Source organism: Poecilia reticulata, linkage group LG8 (genome assembly GCF_000633615.1).
Source record: "Poecilia reticulata strain Guanapo linkage group LG8, Guppy_female_1.0+MT, whole genome shotgun sequence".
Taxonomy (NCBI): domain Eukaryota; kingdom Metazoa; phylum Chordata; class Actinopteri; order Cyprinodontiformes; family Poeciliidae; genus Poecilia; species Poecilia reticulata.
Genome location: NC_024338.1, coordinates 19,193,920 through 19,204,994, shown reverse-complemented (window position 1 = coordinate 19,204,994; position 11,075 = coordinate 19,193,920). Strand labels below are relative to the sequence as shown.

The 11,075-nt window shown below is 40.0% G+C and overlaps 1 protein-coding gene across 2 annotated transcripts; it reads left to right on the top strand.

Moving 5' to 3' along the window:
• Positions 1-556: 556 nt before the first annotated feature.
• On the top strand, positions 557-8,767 carry syngr1a (synaptogyrin 1a). 2 transcript variants are annotated; one of them, XM_008416486.2, is made up of 4 exons: positions 557-886; positions 3,894-4,131; positions 4,212-4,357; positions 8,157-8,767. In XM_008416486.2, the coding sequence occupies exons 1-4, from the start codon at positions 785-787 to the stop codon at positions 8,277-8,279; spliced, it is 609 nt and encodes a 202-aa protein (XP_008414708.1). In that variant the 5' UTR covers positions 557-784; the 3' UTR covers positions 8,280-8,767. The 2 variants fall into 2 exon arrangements, with proteins under 2 accessions (XP_008414708.1, XP_008414709.1); XM_008416487.1 differs by lacking the exon at positions 8,157-8,767 and adding an exon at positions 5,387-5,916 and having other exon boundaries at positions 558-886.
• The last annotated feature ends 2,308 nt before the right edge of the window (positions 8,768-11,075 follow it).

Below are 11,075 nucleotides of genomic sequence, written 5' to 3'. Positions count from 1 at the left end.
AAGTCCTGGCATTTTTTTTTTTTATGAACAAATGTGTTTGTCATGGAAGTCTGATCTTGCAGACACAACTTGAAACAGAACTATTTCCTAGTTATACCAACGAGGACAAGATGTAAAATATGGATGCTTCACATTTTACTGCAAATGATCTTTAAAGTTCTGATTTGCTCTCAGTATTATTCAAAAGCAAAGTACAAAAATATGGCACATTAGAAGTGGATCTGAACATACAGCATATGCAGTATTATAAATCGTTCTTTACCTTCTACAAACACTGTCTTTGAGAACTTTGGACAGGTTTCCATATTCTGTCTGGTTCTCAGGATTCTCTGTCCTGCATGTTTAAGATGTCTGACCAGATGTGACTTGTCCTTTATTCAATGCTAATTAATGTAAAATATCTAAAATAGTAACAAAATGTCTGATTAAAGTTGGGTTAAACTCCGCCTCCTTCAGTCTGATTGGGTGGTTGTAGCCACAACCTGAACCCATGATGCATGTTCCTGTGTGATTGGTGGAGCTGGTTGGAGTCCTCAGCCTGTCAGACAGTACTGAGGGAAGAAAAGCCCTGAAGGGAGGATGAGGAGGATTAGAGCAGATTACTGAGAAGTTTATAACAGCAGACAAGAGGAAGAAGAAAGCACAAACAGTTAGGAGATAAATCCTGACCAACTGGGTACACTGGTCCAAACTGATGCAGTGAACTGGGACCAGCCTCTCAGAACAGACTCTAGGAGGAAGGTCGAACCGCTGTGAGCTGGTCAGGGGTCAGCAGGCGGCGTGGATGGACGGGTTCCAGGCGTACGGAGCGGGGAAGGCCGGCGGCGCCTTCGATCCCCTGACCTTCATCAGGCAGCCTCAGACCGTCATCAGGATCCTCTGCTGGGTGAGGCTCACGATGGTTTGGTTCGGTTCCCAAGTTTACTGAGCGGCTAGTCCTGGCGGGATTTCATTGGTCAGTTATGGGAGGTCACGCTCTGATTGGTCAGTTTGCCTCATCGTCCAAACTAAAGCTAAGAGTTTTTGAACATCTGTAAGCAAGTGTGGACTGCAGAACATCAGAAATGTTTAACAGAATTACTGTACAATCACAATGCATGATGGTTCCTGAAATAAATGGATGGATGGATGGATGGATGGATGGATGGATGGATGGATGGATGGATGGATGGATGGATGGATGGATGGATGGATGGATGGATGGATGGATGNGATGGATGGATGGATGGATGGATGGATGGATGGATGGATGGATGGATGGATGGATGGATGGATGGATGGATGGATGGATGGATGGATGGATGGATCGATGGATGGATGAAATGATTCTAAGAGCAACTATTTATCTCTTTCAGATAAATAACCTTTTAATTTTAATTTTGCTGGTTGATAAACTGTCCCAGAATTTATTGTAATAAACAATAATGTTGTTGTTTTGAGACCATTTTCAAGTAATATAATGGTAATAATGGTAAAAACACATTATGAAAGATTTCTGATTGATTTATCTAATAATGTGTTTGCATCAGATTTAACAATCACTGCTAATTGGAGTAAAAACAGGAAAATATCAGGATGGATAAATAAATTATGTCTTTTTTGTGAAATGTAAATATTTAAGAGTCTAGAAATTATAGAAAAAATAATTCAAAAAATCTAGATTAACAATTTAAAAAAATATTTTCTATGGTTGAGTTTACTGAACATATAGTGTAATAAAAGAATTCACAGTTATATTCAAGTATAAACTTATTATTTCTCTCATCCCTCTTGCATCATCCAGTAAATTACTATTCCTGTTAACTTGATCATAAAATTATTTCTTAGTTCATATTTTCTACATTCATATTTATGGTGCAATAGATGATATTTGCAGTAATTTTTTAACATGTTATAATTGTTTTTATACCAATATATCATATTACAATAATAGGATGTTTTTCATGTTCCCTTCTGTATTTTGCTAGTTTTGGTGCCAGTTCAGGTTGTGTGAATTACCTCTGCAGAACCACAGGATTGGATGATTGCTGTGGTTCTGCAGGGCTGACTGCAGGTCCGTTCTGTGGTTCTGTTAGCTGGTCAGTTTCCTCAGCGTCAGTGTGACTCAGTCATGAGACCAGCTTTAACATTCCTGAGGTTCAGCACAAGACTTTTAGAACAAAAGCTCGTTGTCTCAGACTCTGCTTCGATGGACCAGGCCGGTTCTGATAAACACCAGATGCAGCAGAACTTTGATCGGATGCTGGAATATTTGCATAATCCGGTTCTTTGAGGAGGATTCAGGTTGGAAACTTCCAATCAGATCATTGATCTAAAATGATCTGATTTTGTTGAAAAGATGGAGTCATGTGACTCCAAGCGCTACATTTAGAGATGACATGACTTAGGTCACATGATCACAGCAGGACTCTGGAAATATAACAGGAGAAGAAGAAGCTCGGTCTGTTGTCTTTCTGCTAACGTTAAGACTTTAATCTTATTTTAGGACTTTATATTTGTATAAAAAAGTTAAATCTTTTAGGCTACATTCACATAGCAGACGAATGCGACCCAATTCAAATCTTTTCAATCCCCTAAAGATCTGATTTTGCCGTTTCCATGTGTGGAACTAAAAAAGTGTCAGCAGTCAGAACGGTCATGTTGCACTTAATCCAACTTTTACGTCATTAATGTGAGACAGGCATCATAATTCTCAACCAGAAGAAGTCAGGCTGGATGTAAACAATGGCTGAAAAAAATTAGAATTATGAAATTATAAACGAAGTCTGTCGGTGAAATGCATCGCATCTCAATCCCACCTCTCAGCTCTGACTCCACATCCAGACAGACTTCTCTGCTGCAGTCCATTAAAGGTGGTTTCTGTTAGTTGTGTTTCTTTTTCTTATCTTCCTTCGTCTTGTTATGGTTTTGTGAAGATACTGTCAGCTTTCACTGCTGAATAAACTTTAAAAATGATCCATATATAACAGATCCACTTTTATTTCCGTAAACAATGAGCTGCTGTGTGACATTAACGTTCGTCTTGTTGCTTCGGTCTGATTGTTTGGTTGCTGTTGAATGAACGGTCACATAAAAAAACAAAAAACAGAATCAAGACCTGCTGTGTGAACGTAGACATAGTCTTGCTCTTATTCTCCATCTCTTGCATTTCTTGCCTCTGCCGTCATTTTCTTTTCTTGTCCTCTCACGAACTTCTCCGTCTTTCCTCTGTCTGCTCTATGCTCCATTTCTACTGCTAAACTATGTGGACTTCTTCTTCTACTGGGTTTAACTGGCAGCATGTTGATTAATTTGAGCACTGCTGCCACCTAGTGACTGGAGGCACATTAATCAGTTAAAGCTGCAATATGTAACTTTTAATAAAATATATATTTTTTTACAGTTAAAATTGTCATTATTCTGTGACAGTTTAATGTAAGACAAATAATCGAGCTCCTCTGCCTTCTCCCAGTGCTCCCAGTACTAAATACAGAAAGTCAGAAACAACCAATCAGAGCCAGGAGGAGGGTCTTAGCGCTGTCACTCACTCTCACTATATCCCATGCTCTTTGCTATGCTACAGCTAGTTCACCATAACACATGAATGCTATTGCTAGTTGGCTAGCAGATGCTAGCTAGCTAGTAATATATCTCTTAGGCTACCAGCATTGATTGGCAGCACTAAGACCCGCCTCCTTGTTCTAATTGGTTGTTTTTGATGGGAGCGGTGCATTTCTTCAATATGCACCGCCGTTGAGACAATGGCTGAGGTCTCAATCCCCAGCCATTGTCCTCTACACCTAAGTCAAATAAATTTCTCCTCAGCAGGTCCTGAGGAGGCAAGTTGTTTGTTTAATTTTGGAGTTCTGGTTCTGGGATGGTACCGGAGCTAACCGCCTCCTCCCTGCCCGCAGCTCTTCTCCATCGTGATCCTGGGATGTGTCGCCAACGAAGGTTACGTCAACCGTCCCGATGAGGTGGAGGAGTACTGCATCTTCAACCGCAACCAGAACGCCTGTAACTACGCCATTGCCATGGGAACGCTGGGTTTCCTCTGCAGCGCCGGTTTCCTGGCGCTGGACGTTTATTTCCCTCAGATAAGTGGGGTGAAGGACAGGAAGAAGGCCGTCATGCTGGACATCGGGGTGTCGGGTGAGACTCCACCTGGCCGGTTTTAGAGCCTGAATGTTCCCGTGTTCATTTCTAAATGCAACATGCGTGTTTTCCTTCAGCTTTCTGGTCTCTCATCTGGTTTGTGGGTTTCTGCTTCCTGGCCAACCAGTGGCAGTTTTCCAATCCTGAAGACAATCCTTTGAACGAAGGCGCCGACGCCGCCAGGGCTACCATCATCTTCTGCTTCTTCTCCATCTTCACCTGGGTACGTAGCAGAACAGTCTGCCTGCTGCCACCTGCTGGTCAGACAGTGGTAATACTGGTTCCACCTGAGCCACCATGCCGGTACCAGTTAACTACTACGATCCATTACTGTGGTTCTGTCTGTTCATTAATGTGATGGTGATAATCAACATCAATGTATCTGCAGGACCGTCTGCGTCTTCAGCTTTATTCATGTGTTCATTCATGAATTGATTATTTAGATCAAATGTTTGAACTGATTCTTCTCCTTTTCCTTGTTTTCTTCTGTTTGTTATCATGTTGCCTTTTATCTGGTCTTTTTGTCTGATGTTTCTGATGATGTCCCGTCGACATGTTCCATCATGTTGCTGCTGTTTTACTGTGTTGCTCTTCCATGTGTTGCTGTCGTTGGGTCTTCGTATTGTTGCTCTGTTGATGTTCCATGCTATTTTTCTGTTTTTGATTTTCTTTCATTTTGTGCTGTTAATCTGTGTCCATCTATCTGTGTTGCTGTTTGTTCCAACTTGCGTTACTTTATGTTACGTTTTTCTGATTATGTGTTTCTTGGTGTTACGTGTTGCTTTATGTTGCTGTGTTTTATTCTCATGTTTTCATGTTGTTCCTTGTTGTTTTATGTTGCTATATTTTGCTCTCATGTTCTTCCATGCTGTTTCTTGTTGTTACACCTTGCTTCTCGTTTCTTCATGTTCCTACATGTTTCTTGTTGTGCTGCATTAATTCCTGTTGTTCCGTGTTATTTCTTGTTGTTACATGTTGTTTTATGTTGCTACGTTTCGTTTTCCCGTTCTTCCATGCGGTTTCTTGTTCCATGTTTCTCGTTGCTCCATGTTGTATCATGTTGCTACATGTATCTTGTTCCGTTTTGTTTCTTGCTGTTCCGTGTTGTTTTATGTTGCTATGTTTTGTTCTAATGTTCTTCCATGCTGCGTTGTTGTTTCTTTTATCTGTTTCTCGTTGCTCCTTGTTGTTTCTTGTTGCTACATGCATCTTGCTCCGTGTTGTTTCTTGCTGTTCTTCCATGTGCCTGCAGGGAGGCGCCACGCTAATGTCGTTGGAGCGTCTGAAGAGAGTCTCGTACGAAGAAGAATACAATAAACTCTTCACGCCTCCTCTCTCCTGAAACAAAGCCTCGCCTTTCTCTCTCTCAGCCAATCAGGGATCAAGCATCCTCCCCGGTTCAGTACCTCAACTCAGTCTGGACTGTGATTGGTCGGTTTAGATTTCTGTCACACTCCTGTTGCCGTGGCAACAGAATGATGAGGCATGGACTCCGAACGTAAAGCAGGATGCTGAGTTTAACTGCAGACTGTCGCCCCCTTCTGGCTTTTAAAACAATGCATGTTAATAGGTTTTTAGACCTGATGTTTGAACTACGCAGCAGGAACTTCATGGTGACAGAGACAGGTAAGCTCAGCTTCATCAACCTGTCTCTGTCACCATGGCAACCAATGTTGGAAGCAGGTTCAGACCTCCACCATCTGTAAAATGTTGCTGATATGATTCCGTCATGTAAGTTCTGTTATGAAATAATGATTAAACCGCTGACCAGTTGAAGCTTTTTCCTGCTGTCTGGGACACCCGTCAGTCATTTTAAGGTTTTATTTTCCAACCACCGCTAGGTGTCACTGTTTCACCATCGTTTTATCTTAGTTTGTTCTTCCTCCTGCTGCTGCGCTGCGCCGCCGTCAGGACCTCATCCATCCAGCTTCTTGAGGTCCTTTAATTAATTAGTTAATCACAATTAATTGCATTTTATTCGAAAGCCATATATTTTGACAAAATGAGCAACATTTTCAATTCAAAACCCATTATTTCTGCTAAGTTATTGAGTAAATAGACATATGAGCTCAACAATAAAGATATTTATCTGTTACTCAGGTTCTTAAACTACCAGATTGGAGCAAAGTTCAGCTTCCCAGTGTTTCAGGAGCTCCTGATCATTTATGGAGCTTCTTTAGAAATGTCTAGAACATCTGTGCTGCTGTGACATGTTTAGCATTGAGATGCTCGAATAGCTTACACCTTTTAGCACAACTTGAACACAACAAAAGTCTTTTCCAGCGACCCATCAGTTCGTTTTTTTGAAGCAAAACTTAAGCCACAATAGGTCAAGAGAAGCGGTTTTATCTTCCATTTCTGTTGCTTGCGGATGTCGCTTCTGAGTCAGATTTACCAGCGGACCGGAAGCACGGCACAAAGTTTTCTGTCTGCGGACTTTGGTATGTAAAAAGGAAAAATGTGTTTAATTGCGCAAAAAAAAACAAAAAAAGAAATTAACAAGTTAAAATCTATGTAATAAATTAATCAAAATTAACACTCGTCTAGTTTTATTGATTGCTGCTCCGTACTAAAACGTTCCTCTCCTTTCAAATCATCTTTTACTATTTTCACTCTAAACTCTTTACCTCTGGCAACAGTTCCTATCATTTTTCTGATATTTTTGTTCACCTGTATTATTACTGTCATTGTTATTGCATACATCATCTGTGTTAAAACACTCGTGTCCTATTTGTTGCTGGTACGAAGGTGTTTCATGATCCACATGACCTAAATTATAAACCCTGCTTCTGGTTCTACTCATGACCTTGGCCAACAGGAAGTGCTGCCATGTTCTGGTCAGCTGTGAGAGTAAGACATGCCTGTAGCATGTTTGTCTGTGACATGCTAACAGTGTCTGTGTTGCTTTTAACCTTATTAATTTGCTTCATGTTTTTCTGATATGTTTCAGGTCTTAAGTCTTTCTGAGACACTAAATGGGCTGCATTATTTAAATGAGACTTTTTTGAGCTTTCCATGATGTTATAATGCTATTTCCTCATCCAAAAATATATCTTAAGTGTTGCTTTGATTCTTTGATGCATGTTTGACAAATCATTTAATCTCCATGGCAACCATTCAGCAGTGCAAAACGCCTGGTTGGACCTAGCCCCGCCTTCAAGGTGCATCTCCTCCTCGGAGCTGCAGTTTCCAAGAGCTTCCGTTTCACAGAGCAGCCTTCTCCTAATCAGCTCCTTCAGACTAGCCAGGAGCAATTAGCAAACACCTGGTAGAACTGTGCTTCTGCCGAGCTCCTTGTAGGAGTCACTTCTCAGAGCAACGCTGATAAAAACGTTGAAGAGTTAACAGAAAAGCCATGTTGTGATGAGTTTCAGAAAGAACAGGACTTTTTTAAAGAGACAGAGACCCAATTTAAGGAGTTAAATTACAAAGCCAGATTTATTTTAAGACATATTTGACATATACAACATTTTTAGAACAACTGAAGGTAACATGGTTACTTGACTGCTGAAAAATGGCACAAAATGCCTGGAAAATACAAAATACTGCCCCTTTAATGTCCTGCATAATTATGCCTTTTTAAATGTTCTTCCTAACATGTTAACATTCCTCACCTCCTGCACGCTTAGACATGTTAGCATGCTACATGCTCAGGCTATGATGTTTTGGTCATAGTATTGCTCCTTTTTATTCTATTCTAGCATGTTAACATCATGTATGTACTCACTGACTTGTTATGCTCATAACATGTTGATGTTCTTCATGTTTAGTGAGTAAAATATGCTAACATGTTTCACAGACATGCTAGCATGTTTTCTCAACAGTAAAACATGCTAGCATGTCTAACTGTTAGCATCTGGCAGTAAAACATGCTATGTATTGTGTTGTTTCTCAAATGTTCATTACTAATTACGGACATGCTAACATTTTCAGAGCTTTTAACAATTTGTCTGTTTTTCTGACATGTTTTCTTTCCGTGTTTCCTCTGATTTGTTCATACCTGATCCCGTGTCGTTCTGCAGGCGCTCCAGTCTCTGCTGGCAGTCCTCAGGTTCAAACAGGGAGCAGACACCGTCATCTTCAACCAGGACTACACCGATCCAGAGCTACAGGAGCCGGTGGAGGCTCCGCCCACATACGAGTAATGCTCCGCCCAACCTCCGCTGTAGAGGCGGGGCTTACATTTTGGAGGGAATTAATGTGAAATTCAGGAAATGTAGTCCTGATGCGTTTAGGAACGAGACATAAACTGTTTGATGATGTCACTCAGCATGAAGGCGTGGCTTCTGTCTCCACAGCCAATCAAAACCCAGAACAGTAAAAGTTCTGGGTTTTTAAGTTTGTTCTTATAAAACTGTAAATCTGCAGGTATTTTACACCACATGTGGCCGTGTGAGATCAATTAACACTGGAGATTATTGACCTCCTATGTGAAAAATGTTAGCGTTCTTTTAGAAAATTAGGGTTTTGTTTTGCTTTGAAGAACCTTGAAAGAATAATGTGTTGAAATGCTTGGAGCATCTTCTTTGTATAACCGAATTGCTGTGAGGCACAGCGCCACCTGCTGGTCAGTGACTCCTTCTTTGTATTATATGGTGCTGTATTCTGTTATAATAAACTGCTGTCAAATTATGAGGCATGTGTTTAAGTTTTACAAGAGTTCAGTGTGCGGTTGGTGCAGTAAAACAGATTTATTGTTTACTCATTGTTTCCCTGAACGTGCTGCGACCTGCAGGATTAAGAGAAGGAATACTGGATCTGCACCTATTTATGGATTTATTATTCTGACTCAAGAGTCAGACTAACTGACCCAGTTAAAGCCTCCAGGCAGCAAAACTGAATAAGATTTTATATAATATTCTCATTGTACCGTATTTGAGTTATTGTATGGAAGTTTGGGGCAATATATACAAAACAAACATAAAAAAAACACAATACTACATCAAGTGGCTTAATATTAACATACAAATCCAATAGTCTTGAAATTCTGGGGCCTTGTAAAATTCAAAATTGTACAATTTATATTATATATATTAAGTGAGGACCAGCACAAAGTTACGCTTCGTTCACACAGAAAGCAAAGTCGATCTAAAATAAATTTTTTCTCCCACCAATGTGACCTATATCTGACTTAAAAAAAAAAAAGATTTGTGCCACTTTGACGTGTGGAAATAAATCAGAATTTGACTCATCTGCGGTCTGAAGGATAATGCCATGTTTTATAGTGAGGGATAGCAAATCTGACAAACAACGACTGAAACTTACAGTTTTAGTTCTGACAGAAGTTGCAGTCAATGCTCCTCAAAAGGCCACTAGTTTCCTTTTCTAAGTTTCTTTTGTCGACTACGACTGCTCATCAACTTTAACTTTGATTCACACATGGCAGCAACGTTATTCCGAAAACATTGCGCTGCTGTGTCTGGGTCACTTTGGGTATTTAACACAAAAGTCTAATTGCAGTTGCACTTAATTAGTCGTTTGAACGACCGTGCAACAAAAAACAATCGGATTTCAGCAAAAAAAAATCAGATCTGATATAAACGTAGCATTGGAGATAATCAGAGAAGAGAATGGTGGCCATTGAGGATTTTTTTTATGGTAATGGCAGATTCAGCAACCGTAGGGCTGATCAATAAAAAGTACATAAAGCTAAGGTTTAATTTATCATCTATATATTCCAAGCTGAGGTTTCCATCAGGTTTGCACCTCATTGTGTTCTTCCTGTTCCAAACCTTTACATACTTAACTAACATGTAGCACAGGGAGCTACTGCAGGTCAGCGGCAGTAATGAACCCTCCACCTGAGTTCAGATTATTTCTTTGACAAACATACCTGCAGAAGGTGAGGACGTCTGTCAGCTGCATGATTCACCTGATCTCCTTGATGGGGTCTAGGCTGAACTTGATGACTCAGCAGGAAGGTTTTTTCCAAAAGCAGTAGGAATGTGAATGAGTCGCTGCCGACTCAGACTGTTTACATTCTGCATGTTTGTTGTTTTATTAAAGAAAAAAAGACAGAAGACACATTGTTAGACACATAAAATAGGGAGAACATTTAATTTCCCTGTAACTCATATCGATTCAAGATTTGAATTTGATTCTAATTTCTCTTCACTGCTCAGTTCCGGCTTTCTCCCATTGAATGGGATTGTCTCCAGTAGAACTTTTAACCTAACCAATCAGCAAACAGAAGGAAAAGTTGTGAATGATGATGTTTTCTGCACTGTTTTCAGCAAAGACAAGTGAACAAAACCGTTAAGTCCATGTTGGTCACAATTCCAAACACTGAATTAGCATAAACAGCCATCTTGTTTGGCTTCGCACTTCTCTCTTCACAATGCGGGGCGGTTGTTTGCAACGCAGGCAATTTCTGGTAAGCTTCATAGCGTCAAACTGGCGCATTACTTTATAAATTATGGACCACTTATTGTTAAACATGGGGAACTAATATGTAGTTTTTTACTTTCTTCTTTTGCTCTTTCCTTTGGTTTGTTATTTTCTTGTATTTCCTTCCAAATCATGTAAAGCACTTTGAATTGTCTTGCTAAAAATATGCTATATAAATAAAATTACCTTGCCTTGCCTTACCTTACCAAACGGGTAAAACTTTTAACTTTAACAGAGTTCATTTCTCAATAACTGAGACACGAAGTGAAGCGTAGAACAAGGAGTTGGTTTTTTACCAGGCTAAAGACTGGTTGTTGATGGTAAAGTTAAAGTTTCTGGAACATGTCAGAGCCTGTATTCACAAGTTGTTGCTTTTTTACATGCATTTTAAAGTATCACGTTAAAAAATGTTGAAAAGAGTTTTTACGTTTGCTTGAGGTGGTTTTTGGATTTTGCCAAAAAAGAGTGGAAACACATTTGCAGAGTAGCAAACTTTCCCATTAACAATAAACAATCCCATCTGACCTAAATGCATCTTGCTGTCCAGGGGCTGA